At 38.8% G+C, this 14,621-nt stretch overlaps 1 protein-coding gene across 1 annotated transcript in view; it reads right to left on the reverse strand.

Moving 5' to 3' along the window:
• The window catches only part of USP22 (ubiquitin specific peptidase 22), a 188,601-nt gene that overhangs the window by 106,009 nt on the left and 67,971 nt on the right, over nucleotides 1-14,621 (reverse strand). The window contains exon 2 of the mRNA XM_077827691.1: nucleotides 6,733-6,865. Coding sequence (XP_077683817.1) covers nucleotides 6,733-6,865 — 133 coding nt within the window. The remainder of the gene's footprint in view (nucleotides 1-6,732; nucleotides 6,866-14,621) is intronic.

Consider the following 14,621-nt stretch of genomic DNA (forward strand, 5'->3'; position numbering starts at 1 on the left):
AACATGGATCAATTTTTGATTTTAAAATATTATTTCATTAAAAGTATTCTGCCTGCAAATAATAAGGGGTATGACACCTGGATATTATTGTTTTCTTTATTTTCAAAATAAATAAAGTTATTTTCTGTAAAAAAAGCTTAACAATGAAATAGTTTTTTGTGCCATTTTTAATATACTGAACTATTCGTTCCTCTAGGAAAATTAGGGTTATGGACTAGTGGTACACAGCCACAGTAAAGGCCATTTATTTTGCTTTATTTTCCCCCTTTAAAATACTTTTCCAGATTTGTAGAGGTTTTCTAATCCTTTCAAGATATTTGGTTGTTGCACAACATAGCAAGTTTCCTAAATAGGTTTGATATGCAAAACACTACTCAATTTGAATGAAATTATGACTATAGTATCTTATTTCCAGTTTAGTTTAATACTTTAAGTACGCTTACTAAACATAAAATTTAATGTAGGAAAAACAAATCCCCCTTGATCTCCAAGAATAAAATTTGCTATATAAAATCCTTAAATTCTATTTAATAAAAATATGTATTTAAATCTATTAGGAAACATTTGTTTATTAAAGACTCTGGGTAAATATGCCATTTTTCATAAATTTCTTCTCACAAAAGACACAAGATTGACCCATCTCATGAAATCTGCTTTTATCTGTTAAATCAGAATTTTACTACTTATGTTTTGCATTTTTAAAGTAAACTGGAATGTTAATACCGAGATAAATCTAGGTATTTACCCAAGTATGTGAAATCTTACTTAGGTAATAAGTGCTTCTAACATTATGTCAAACAGTAAAGATAAATGTGAACAGTCTTGTCTTGTTCCTCTTATCAAAGTAAATGGGGGAAAACATGACATTTCTCAACTGAGAAGTCCATGGTACTGTACAGAGTATGTGCTGCCATTGTTCAAATTCTGTATCGAATTCAAATTTGTCTTTCTAGCTTTTATAAGACGTACTTGCTTCATGATAATACTGGATTTAATTTCCTATTCTATTAGCAAAGATTGTAGTTATAATTTGTGTCCATGTGAATTAGCAAAATGGGTCAATTGGAGTTGCAGCTAGCAAGGGATTTAAAGAGTAACAAGAAGGTGGTCAGGGAAAGTGTGGGACCCTTAATGAATGGGGGAGGCAACCTAGTGACAGATGATGTGGAAAAAGCTGAAGTATTCAATGCTTTTTTCCCTCGGTCTTCACAGACCAGGTCAGCTTCCAAACTGCTGCACTGGACAGCACAGTCTGGGGAGGCGGTAAGCAGCCCTCAGTGGTGAAAGAACAGGTTAAGGACTATTTAGAAAAGCTGGACATGCACAATTCCATGGGTCTGGATCTAATGCATCCGAGGGTTCTGAGGGAGTTGGCTGATGTGATTGTAGAGCCATTGGCCATTATCTTTGAAAAGTCGTGGCAATCAGGGGAGGTCCCGGACGATTGGAAAAAGGCAAATATAGTGCCCATCTTTAAAAAAGGAAAGAAGGAGAATCCGGGGAACTAAAGACCAGCCAGTCTCACCGCCGTCCCTGGAAAAAAAAAAATAATAATCAAGAAATCCATTTTGAACCACTTGGAGGAGAGAAAGGTGATCAGGAACAGTCAACACAGATTCAGCAAGGGCAAGTCATGCCTGACCAACCGGATTGCCGTCTATGATGAGATAACTGGCTCTGTGGATATGAGGAAAGCAGTGGACATGATATATCTTGACTTTAGTTTTTGATATGGTCTCCCACAGTATTCTTGCCAGCAAGTTTAAAAGTATGGATTGGATGAATGGACTACAAGTTAGACAGAATGGACTATAAGGTGGCTAGATCGTTGGGCTCAACGGGTAGTGATCAACAGCTCAATGTCTAGTTGGCAGACAGTATCAAGCAGCATGCCCCAGGGGTCAGTCCTGGGGCCGGTTTTGTTCAACAGCCGCATTAAAATCAGTAAGTTTGCGGATGACACTAAGCCGGGGGGGGGGGGGGGGGGGGAGAGGAGAGGAAGAGGTAGATACGCTGGAGGGTAGGAATAGGGTCCAGAATGACCGAGACCAATTGGAGGATTAGGCCAAAAGAAATCTGATGAGGTTCAACGAGGACAAATGCAGAGTCCTACACTTAGGATGGAAGAATCCCATGCACTGCGACAGGCTGGGGACTGACTGCCTAAGTGGCAGTTCTGCAGAAACGGACCTGGGGATTACAGTGAACAAGCTGGATATGAGTCAACAGTGTGTCCTTACTGCCAAGAAGGCTAACAGCATATTGGGCTGCATTAGTAGAAGCATTGCCAGCAGATTGAGGGAAGTGATTATTTCCCTCTATTTGGCACTGGTGAGGCCACATCTGGAGTATTGCGTCCAGTTTTGGGGGGCCCCCCCCACTACAGAAAGGATGTGGACAAATTGGAGAGAGTCCAGCAGAGGGCAACGAAAATTATTAGGGAGCTGGGGAACATGACTTACGAGGAGAGGCTGAGGGAACTGGGCTTATTTAGTCTGCAGAAGAGAAGAGTGAGGGGGGATTTGATAGCAGCCTTCAACTACCTGAAGGTTTCCAAAGAGGATGGAGCTAGGCTGTTCTCAGTGGTGGCAGATGACAGAACAAGAAGCAATGGTCTCAAGTTGCAGTGGGGGAGGTCTAGGATGGATATTAGGAAAAACTATGTCTCTAGGAGGGTGGTGAAACACTGGAATGGGTTACCTAGGGAGGTGGTGTAATCTCCACCCTTAGAGGTTTTTAAGGCCCAGCTTGACAAACCCCTGGCTGGGATGATTTAGTTGGTGTTGGTCCTGCTTTGAGCAGGGGGTTGGACAAGATGACTTCCTGAGGTCTCTTCCATTCCTAAACTTCTATGATACAATAAAAGTATGCAGTTTATTAATTATTAGTAGTAGTATTACCATAGCACCCAGGAGTCCCATTCATGGACCAGGATCCTACTGTGGAAGTTGCTGTGTGACCAAAACAAAGAGTCCCTGCAAGAAGTTTGGCCCAATTTCTGAATTACTATTCTTGGTTCTTTTAGGGTTTGGGGGACTTAAAATCTCTGTCAACCCATACTTAAACTTTCTCTCAACTCTAAAGAACTGTGCACACTACCACACACGCACACACTCTCTCTTCTCCCACTCTCTCTCAAAGCATATGTTTGGCATTTTACAGTAAGAAGGGAGATAAGGATGCAGAGGAAGAAAAATTATTTTTAAAACAAAATGTTTTGTTTTTATAAGTCACAGTTTGTTCTGTTGCTGGAGTGTTCAATACTTCATTGTTTGCTGGAGGGAAAGAAAAAAATATTCTGACCTTTAAAAAACAGTTTAAAAGTGGTTAGGTAGAGAAGAATTAATCTGATGTTTGCATAGTGAAGGATCTTCCTTACTCTTGTAAATGTAGCTCATTCCTATTGAGCTCAGGGGGTGTGATTCTGATATATGACCCTGATTTATGCTTTCCTTTTAAATTTTTGATAACTCTCACAGATTCCAGGATGTTTTGTTTATCGCAAAACATACAGACCCTTACAATATCTTATTTTTGTGCCCTCAGGTGATGGTCCTAATCAAAAAGGTCTTTCTAGCTTGATTCTTCAGTTTTGGCTTTAAGAAAAGTAAGCCGCCATTTTGTTAGTTTTTTAAAAGACTGACTTCAAAATTCTAGATGGTCAATTACTTATTGTCTGTCTGTGTCTTCCAGGTCTGCATGTAGGTTTTTTTAAAATTAATAACTCCATGGAGTTGCTCCAATCCACCCCAAGAGCCCCACTCTAATCCTTTAGGAAGAGTTTCCTCAATTCTTCTCTGTCCCTTCACATCATCTCACCAGTACTGATGCTCAAGCCTTTATGCTGCATAGCTCATACCATCTGGAACAGCCACCAAGTGCCTGTCCCTCTGCCTTTTTATCTGATTTAGACTCTTAGCAAAAACTTCTTTCCTCCATTGCCTGTACATTTTAAATTTCCTTCCCCCTCAATTATTAACCCTATATAGTAATTTGCTATACAGCATGTTAAGGACATGAAATTAGTTATCTTGGAATACCATTTGTAAAATTATTTTTAAGAGTTGTTCATTGATTGTGTTATAGGAAATATTCTCAATTTCAATTATTTTACAGTCCTGTAATTCTACCACCAATAAAATTAAGCTGTTAGTTTAAAATCTTGAAATAGGCATATCACGCATATGAGCACAGAAAACCCTAAATCAAAAATGCTAGACATGGATCCAATGTCGGATCCATGCAGAACAAAGGTTTACAATGGATAATTCAACCACGTCGGCTTAATATTTTTACGTTTGAAACCACCTCCAGTTACTCCTTTTCAACATTTACATCAATCAGACCAATAGTTTTATTAAACATACAGGTAGGGCATTTGCATAAGCCATTATAAGAGAGAAAATGACACACCCTTTGCAAAATCGTCACAGGGTGAGTATTTGACAATGATGAAGGCAGGAAGGCAGCAGGTGGAAATAACTCATGTAACGAATACACGTTGCATGCTGTGTTGTTGTACTTGTGTTGGTCCCAGGATATTAGAGAGACAAGGTGGGTGAGGTAATACCGTTTATTGGACCAACTTCTGTTGGTGAAAGAGACAAGCTTTCACGCTTACACAGAGCTCCTCTTCAGGTCACCTTAAAAAGAGCTCTGTGTAAGCTCTGAAACTTGTCTCTCTCACCAACAGAAGTTGGTCCAATAAAAAGTATTTAACAGCAAATACATAACATTCAAAACATTTTAAACTCATTATTTACATGAAGAAGTACTCCACAGCTTTATTTCCTTATAATGTCAGCTGACTCAAAACTACAGTCTCATGAGATAATTACATATATTATACATGTTTTTATGCAAGGGTGTTAGCACATTTTGCATGCCTCTACAGCTAATCTCTGCTCCCTAAATCTGCCTCCTTTCTTGAAGCACTTAAATCCTAAAGGATAAGGGCAGTTATAAAGATAATTCTACTTATGAATTTATTTTTCATTTTAAACAAAAAGCTGTGCTCTTCTGATAAATACAGAAAGGCCACTAAGGATCTAGGAGAATTCAATGTTCTTTTCCTCTTCAAAAATCAATAAAAGTTCACTGTGCAAATGGAATATGTCAGAATCAGTGAGGATTGCATCAGTTTTGCTGGTGCACAACATGAAAGTCCTAGATTCTTTTAAAAAAAAATCCAGATTTTTCTTACCTTTGCCCAAAAGCAGCTGGTCATGCATTGTACTAGTCTGCTGAAATCTAGATACTGAGGTTCAACACTCAGTGTCAATTAGTCAGGTTGGATCTTACAAGTTAGTTTCTTGGTCTGAATGAAGTAAGGCAAATATAAGGCAAAGGACCTCTTTTTGGGTAGTCCTGCTTCAGGAGAATAGTATGTCATTGTAATGCACACCTCCAATAGAACGACTGTAACTATGGTGCAGGGAAACCTGCAGTAACTTCACAGTCCAATATAACTAGAATCTTAGTGGTAGAGAAGACCACTAAGTCTTGAAAGAGGGCAGCAAACATTCTTTAGGGCAGTGCATGGACCCCCATGGGCTACCTGGCTTCCTTCATCCCTATAATTTTCTTTCTTTCTGCCCATGTTCATAAAAGGGGAAAATACAGGGTTACAAACCGATCTTAAATATGCCAAATTCACTGAGACTTCAGGTTAAAGCTTCTAAAAAACTGGTTTTCCACTGCCTCACTTTTTCATAAAGTTTTGTTCAAACAGATTTGAGTGTTGTCTGGCACGTGGAATCCAACACTTTTGACTAAAATTACGCCTTTTCATTTGGGAAAGAAGCCACAAAAGATTATCCATTTTTGAGTGGTTATACTTAGAAAACGAACCCTAAAAAGTTGGATCTTGATATTCCAATGTCACATTCACTCAATTTAGAAAATCAAAACAACATTCTTAACTATCATGATTACAAACACAGCTTGTTATCTAAAAATAAGTGTGGATTTTTAGTCTTCTAGATTACCCAAAGAGCGAAGGCTGCAGAATCTGAGCTTCATGGGCATTTTGCTGCTGCTGCTGAAATAGAATGCGGGAAAGCTCTTCTACTATCAGCTTTACACTTCTGACAGCAGCTGAACAATTTTCTTAATGTTAATCTAACTACATGACTAAATCAGGCAAGGACAGAAGCGTAGAAACCTGTTTTGTTTTTAATCTAAGAGACTAATTTTTTTGAACATAACCACATTAATTTTCACTGTGGAAGTAATGATAAATATCAATTTGACATTTCATTTTAAAATGTTAGACAATCACACATTTATATTTGGTAGTAAGAAATTAAAGATAAAAACTGAAATGCCAATAAAAAACAAACACTGTTTTTTAAACTTAAAAACAAGAACAGTTACTGCAGAGTTTTTTTTCCTTCATAATTTTAGCCAGAAACATCAGTTGAAATAATAAGTTGCAAGCATGAAAAGTTAAATTATAACAAGGAATGCATCTATGTTGCAGTGAAAACAAACAAACAATGAGAGTTTAAGCTACACTAGTACACTGAGTTTAGAATAGTGCAAAAGGTCGAGTCAATATAAACATTAGCTGGACCTTGCTGTTTAAGGAGCTAGTTACTGGTATATGCCACGCAGACTGAAGCCCAGGGGGAAACAAAACAAAACAAAAAACAAAAAAACAAAAACAAAAAAAAAAAACCACCAAACATTGGGTTACAAGGACTAGTGAGGGATTCCAGAAGGATGGCTCACCCAAGTTGTGTCGTTTTGTCTTCGCGTGCTCGTGAATATGTTTCTTTGTAAAACAGCCAAAGAAGACACAATAGAGGCAAGAGTGGAGTCTGTTCAGGTGGGCACCACACATGTGACAAATGCACGACTTTGCCTGAAATACAGAAATGGACAGTAATTATGAACAGGAAAAACCTGTTTACACAGGTCAGCATTCTGTTAGCTTCTTTATAAATGTAACAAATGGATTAGAGTTATCTGGAAGTAGAAATAAACTCCAAATGAGCAGTTAATTGAGTGTCTGAAGTATGTCAGAATGACAGCAGGGATAACTGAAGTTCTGTCTCTACAGACCAAGTGAAACTACAGGCAGTGACAGTACAAATTACTCCACTGCCCCAACACATTTCAAAACTCTGATGTGGAGCAAGTCACTTCTAGGAATAGCTAACATCCATACCTGTTCACAGTTGCTAGCTTCTCTATTGTGTATACTAAAGATGGTGTCAATTGCAAGATGTTTTTGACATCTTGCATTTGGAGATGGTACATCACCAACTGACTTCATATAGGCCAACCAGCCACGTAAGTCTTTTGGTCACTAACTAATCTGGGTTGGGTTTGAAGCAAGCTTTTGGAGGATTAAAAAGAATCCATTTCCCTGCACCATCCAGTCCAGCAAGCTATTTAATGACAATTGATCTGGGTCATTTGAAGCGAAGAAGCACACAAATTTAACATGATAGTTTGCTCTCCTATTGCTACGGTACATTTTAACTAACAACCCTGGGAAAGAAGTGCTCAGAAACTGGAAGGTAGATTTTTAAGTCCTGATCTGATCAGAACTCTTCTTTAAAATCGATATTCCATATTTTTTATTCCATTAAGTGCCCAACTCAGATATGTCAATAAATCCCTTGAGAGACTTCTATTATTCCTAGCTGGATGCAAACAAATACAAAGAATTTAGGGATCACAAGGCCAAGAAAGCACAACAAACTATTTAGCAGTAAATATTTTAAGTTTCATGTTCTACCCTTGGTTACACACTGGTAGCCAAAATTATTCAAGCTTAAATCATTCCTTCGTATCAGAATGATGGGGACAACAATTCTAGCAACAAATGAGTAAATTAATCTAGAAACCAAGAGAATGGTGTTGAAATTCAGATACCCACTTCAATACGGTGGTTTAACTATTCTGTAACAGCTCAAAGCTACAAAATCCACTTCAAGATAATAGAAGCGCCACTACAGTCAATGACTGTGGAGACAGCACTTTTTTATGCTGGAATCCAACGATAAATTTTCCAGATGTTAACTGATCAAATACAAAACTCGAGGCTAATTTTTTAAAGGCAATAATCCACTAATCTATACAGTATGTATGATCCCCAACAAATCCCAAACAGTCCACCATTAACAGTATTTGCCCAGGCTGCGATAATTGCTGCCACAACACTCGGTGTAAAAATCAGCCAAGTAGTTTACCATCTAAGGCACTGTGACTTATTTTTAGCTCTTTCAAAAGTGGTCTTAAATCTTGAATCACACATATTGTGAGTTCAAAGTTCCCAAAAGTCCTGTTAGATGAAAGTAGATCAGTTAAATCTAACAGCGCACACATACAATAAAACATTTTAAATTAGGACAAAAACCTACCACCACCACTTATATGTAAAAAAAAAAAAAAAAAAAAAATGCTGCAAATCTGTCAAACTGATGTTTAAACAGTGCTCTTTGGCTGCAAAAGCTAAATATGATCAACCTATCCGTTAGAGATTGTTGCTATGACAACAGCTCAGACAGACTAGCAACTGGCTATTTTACTTCTTAGCAAACTGTAGATGAGAAAAGTCTTTTAGCATTAAATGTATTGTAAATACAAGACAGAATGAGTGTGCAGAAACTGCTGAGCATCTTACAGTTTTACTGCCTTTTAACCCATCCCATCATAAATACTCTTCAATTAAGTCATTTTAATTCAGTCAAAATTAAGCAGAACAATGAAACAGTAAATTAATCTAGTATAATTATGGAGGTAATTCACAATCTTTTTTAAAAAAATACTACAACCTATGTTAGCGTCTCAAGAGTTAGAAAGTCTTCAACATGGCTGGGCACTATTCATGTACATTATTGGTACAGAAGACAGTGACGACTAAAAGTAAGTCCTTACTGTTAAAATATTCTTCTGCCCAGTCTCCAAAAAAGACCTACTCCACAAGGCATAGTAAGCTATGAATGCAGAGCATGGCACACATAAGGAAACTGGTAATCACAAGTTTCAGAGTAGCAGCCGTGTTAGTCTGTATCCGCAAAAAGAAAAGGAGTTCTTGTGGCACCTCAGGGACTAACCAATTTATTTGAGCATAAGCTTTTGTGAGCTACATCGGATGCATGCAGAGGAAAATAGAGTGGGGAAATAAACATGGGGAAATAGTTTTACTTTGTACACAAGGCACTTTATAAATCATTCATTAGCCCAGGATAAATAAGCCAATTTCTCTATGGCTGCTATTTTCTACACTTGGTATTGCAACACACTCAACAGGAGTTAAAGGAAAATGGCAGGCATGACAAATGACTTGGGTTGTTGACACACACTGGTGTCTTCAACTGTTGGAAGTTTGTTATTAATTTACCACCTAAAGGATAGCAAATCATCAAAACACTGGTGCAGAAAGTTAATGTAGCAGCCTGACAGTGTCCTGAATTGACAGTCTTCCTTTGCATGCCAGTTTCTATTCCAAAATCTCTTTCTGGAGTAGCATGGGCTTCAACTGCAGTGAGAGCAGCATGTTGGGTACATGGTGAATTGGTATAGAAAGCAGTTTGTGTCATTTATCAGTGGCCCCTAAGCAATGTAGAAGATTTGAACAGCAAAGTTCTGTCCATGTCCATGTGGACAGTGGCTATAATATAAAAGACAGACTACAATAAAGTTGTGCTGTTGTAAATCAGTCCTCTATATTGCCAGCTATTTGAGAAGTAGGTAAAAAACTCAATTTTCACTGAGCTGAAAGTCAGAATAAATAATATCCTTTATTTAAAAGTTTTCAGGGACAGAGATTTAAGGAATTTTGCCCTTATTTCCATGCTAAACAATAAATTGAAGCATATTCAGAAGTCAAGCTGTTTTGAGACCTGGGTTTGGAAATCACCCAAAGACTTTAGATCTCCTGTGGCCAGTGACCAATATTTCAACAGATTCATTAAATGAGAGGAAATAGATAATACAATCAAGAAGAATGGGGGCAGCTTGAGGGGTAAATGATCTCAAGCTAGACTTTTTAATACAAGTACATGGCGTAATATTTAAAGTCATTCCAAGAGTCACGGATGTGCTGGTAATATTTTAGCAAGGTCTGCCCAAAATTCTTTTGTCTTGCGATAATTCTCCATCAGTGATGTGTGCCATAGAAGACAGGGAAGAACCAGAAATCTACACTTGTTTCTCCCATTTTAAACACATTCCCAAAACCACCCAAACTAAACACCCCCCATATACACAAACACAGAATAAAAGGTGTGAGGGGATAAGAAGGGAATAGCACTTGCTTTTTTTAAATGTATGTCAAAAGCACCTAGTGCCTTTGGATGGGTGCTTTACTTCTCCAAAGAATAAAAAAAAGTTATGCACACTTCTTATACCTAAGCCCAGCAGATAAAAGTACTCGTTACAAGGTGGTATTCAGTAGTTTCCAAAGAGCGCTGAACTACAGAGACAAGGAGGAGCCACATTCATTTTGGTAACAGAATTTTGACATGGGGTTCTTCTGAGCACCCAACAAGTATTACAGTAATTATTAGGCACAAGAAAGGTGTAACTCCATAATAAAGAAGGGAAACTTTATCAATATACATTTATCAAGAAGCTAAATGGCGCCTGGCAGTAGATTTTTAAAAAAAAAAAAATACCAAACCAGCAAACACCATCATAATACCAGGAGGGAGAGTACGTTTAAGTTAAAAGTTCCTTTGCTCTAACATCAGAATTACTGCTACTAAGGGCTTGGCTACACTTGTGAGTTACAGCGCAATAAAGGAGCCCCGGGCACACTAACTCACTACCTCTCCACACTGGCAAGGCACGTAGAGTGCTCTGACTCTGCGGCTACAGCGCTGCTGGTACTCCACCTTGGTGAATGGAATAACATTTGCTGCGCCCCCGCTGGAGTGCCGCAATGCCAGTGTGGACAAGGTGTTGCATTACTGCGCTCTGATCAGCCTCCGGAAATGTCCCATAATCCCCTTAAGTCAAGTGGCCTCTCTGGTCATTGTTTTTGAATCACTGTAGGAATGTGGATATGCCCTTTGAAAGCTCCGTTTCTGACAGCCGGCTGCTTATCTGCTCTGAGACAAAGCAACCATTAGTGGGTGTGTGACAGAGAGAGAGAGAGGGGGGAGCGGGGGGGTCTGCTGCTGTCTGAACTTACAAGATAGCAGGCTGACATGTCTCAACCCCCAAAAACCCACTCTCTCCCCCCGCACATACACTCAACACACTCCCTGTCACACTCCACCCTACCCCACCCCATTTGAAAAGCACGTTGCAGTTACTTGCATGCTGGGATAGCTGCCCATAATGCACCACACCCAATGCCACAAATGTGGCCACGCCAGTGCGCTTGAAACTGTCAGTGTTGACAGACTGCAGCGCTTTCCCTACTGCGCTCTACGAAAGCTGTTTAATTCAAAGCACTCTACATCTGCAAGTGTAGCCATGCCCTAATAGTTTGCATTTCTCTAGCACCTTCCATCTGAAAATTTCCAAGGGCTCTACTAACAAGCAAATTCAGCCTCAACACCTTCTGAGGTGGGTAAATGTTCCCAATCCTCTCTAGCCCTAGCCCCACACCCTTGCCAATTTTCCAGATTCAAGGCATCAGTTACAGAGAGGTTAAGCATCTTGCCCCAGGTTGCAGAGGAAATCTGTGGCAGAGCCAGGAATAGAGAACTCAGGTTTCCTGAATCCCCAGTCCTGCCACTCACGTGTAAACAGAAATGAAGAGCACTGTATACCCAAGATTTTGTTTTTTTAATTGTCAAGCTATCTGGAAAACAGATTCAATCTGAGAAAATACACCTAGTATCTGAATCAAATAGAAAGACTCCCAAATTGATTTCAGTGAACCCTAGGTCAGGACCCTTGTGGGAGAAATTAAATGCTTCCTCAGCAGATAGTAAGACCTCAACTGATCGTAAGAGTCACATTTACTTTAGTATATATATTTTAATTAAAATGCTCTAGGTTCATCTATACTGTTTATTATTTATAATTCTTTCACTAACCTTCAACATGTAGATTGTAGTATCTGTAAGCACTTTTTAAATTCTTTTGTAATTTCTTTAGTCATTCATATTACAATCAATATCCTTGTGTTTTGTACAAGGACAGTACACAAGAGGCAGCGGGAGGCATGTGAAGCTGGATCCTTTTCCCTGTGCCTCTTTCTCAAATGACAAATACATAAATAGTCACAAAAGACTATGGTACAACAGATCATTGGCCCTTTCTACACACTTGAGATGCAGGCCGAAAAGCAATCCTAATGGTGACTTTTCTTTTGCGTTAAAGCCTTGGGGCAGGAGAAAGTCAATATTAAACCAAGGCAGGCAAGATTTATTACCCTGGAGGTGACAGGAGTATGCTGAAAATAATGAACTCAGGTCAAATCTGCCTTGTGATGTTTCTGGCCATCTTAGCAATCACCACTTTGCCTGCATTTATCACAAGACTCTTTGCATTGCTTCTTTAAAACAGATAAACCAGAAGCCCTTTCTTTTCTTTGCCATTAACCCGTAGATTATATTTTATAGGTGGACTACATATAGCCAGGAACTGAAGAAAGATTTGAAACCTAACAATTGGCTTTTCACTTCTGAAAAGCAGAAGTAATTTTCTAACAAGGAACTGATTCTATAACTATTTTGTGATCTGACATCTCACCACTTCTAGTAATATAAGGATGATTCAGTGCAGGTCCGGGAGACAACATGTTTTTCATGCCTCAACATTTTTTTTTCTAAACTCGATTAAAAAAAAAAATTGTTCACTCACTTCCTGGGAAGAAGTTAATCACCACTATCCCTCTTCATAAGAGAAACTAATGTATATGTTTGGGGAAGACTTTTCCCCTATATGTAGTGTCTAATTTTTTTATCCAGTCCTACTAGGGTTGTATATGCACTGCATGCCCGTAACAGCGTATTTCATGTGCATTTAGAAAACACACAGGAAGTCTGACTCCAAAATAACAAGATGATTCAATGAAATATAGTTACCTCCAAAATTGTCTTATTCAACAGATTTATTCAGATTTTTTTTTTTTGCTGTAATAATGGATTAGTTATAGGTAGCAAAGGAGTTTAGCCATTTCAGTTCCACTACAAGGCAAATCTAAAACTGAATAATTTGTTCTGTACTGGTAGGTTTGTTCCCACTACTGTAATACCAGAGACAAAATACATCACGTGTATAATACACTGTCAACTTTCTGCTTATGAGGGCAGGATGGGGGCAGATGGAAAGTGCTCTTAGAACTTTCCTGTAAAGAGAACATCTGGCTCCAATCAGTTGTGCACAAGTTAGAACACCGAAATGCTGTTAAGTTTATAGTTAAAAATGAAACAGCCTACCTTGTTAAGTCACATCATATTTCTCAATTTAAGCATGAATTAAAATATACCATTTCAGCCACCTACACAGCATAGTTTGCTCTCCTGTTCCAATTTCTGGGGTCAGTGAAACAGAATATTCTGTCTACAATGAAAAGCGAAAAAGGGGAAACTGAAAGTGTTGCTCATCATGCTGTGAAAGAGGCTCAAGTACAAAGTTCTCAGGCAACTCCTTGTCTTCACCTTACAGAGACTGTCAAAACTTCTTCCTCCAGTACACCTTCAACCTACAGAGAATGCATCTCGGCTGGGGTAGGTTGCGCCTGCCATTATAAGAGAGACAGAATTCCAATTCCTCCTGTAGAATAATACCTGAGTGAAACTTAACTATTGGAACATCAGTGTCTGTTTACTTTGGGTTTTTTTCAAAACAGTGGTGAGATTAGCTCTTCAGCTGCACACTGTGAACTACTATAAGCCAAGTTTTTTTCTGCAATCTTGGTTTTCTGATATTTTTCAGTTCCAAGCCTTGTTGCTTTCCCTTTATTCATATCAGAGGGAGAGAGAGAGAGAGAGAGAGAGAGAGAGAGACTGACCGACCAAGCCAAGGGAGACCACAAGGAAGACAAAATTCATAATGCTGGATGCTACTGCTGGAACATCTTGGTGAAAAATGCCCTTAGTTCTAAAGAAAGATCTTGGGTTAGGCTACAGAACTGGGAAACATGAGAATGGCCTTCCATTATCAGTTCAAAGAGTAAGTCTGGCTTACTATTACAGATCTTGGGCAAGTTATTTGAGCTCTGTGACTCAATTGCCTCACCTGTAAAATGCCAGAATTCATTAGTGTTTGTGAGATGTTCTAATACCATGGTGATGTGTGCTACAGAAATACTCACAAATTAATAAAAATCAGGGAAGTGTTTTCTGTACCTGCAGTTGGTTTGTTATAATGGTAGCATTCACAGCTGGTTTTCCTTGCTCACCCACCATCCACAAAGGCAGTTTGGTTGAATAAATCGATTTGGTCCAGGCTCACTCCCTTTCTCCCACCCACAGCTAGAGATCTGCTGTTGACACAGAAATAAGAGCTGTCTTGAAACGATAGAGAATGGATTCTGAGTACTGAGGCTCATTCATATAAAATGTATCACAAAACTTAAGATGAAAGTGAAACACCCAGGTCAGGTGAATCCTTGTGTCTTTGGACAAAGAAGTTTTAGCTAGGTCATTCAGACAATGGTAAATGTAGATGTTTTCTCTCTCTCTTTGAAAGGTAAACTGTTCATG

This window comes from Eretmochelys imbricata, chromosome 10 (assembly GCF_965152235.1).
Source record: "Eretmochelys imbricata isolate rEreImb1 chromosome 10, rEreImb1.hap1, whole genome shotgun sequence".
NCBI classification, from domain to species: Eukaryota; Metazoa; Chordata; order Testudines; family Cheloniidae; genus Eretmochelys; species Eretmochelys imbricata.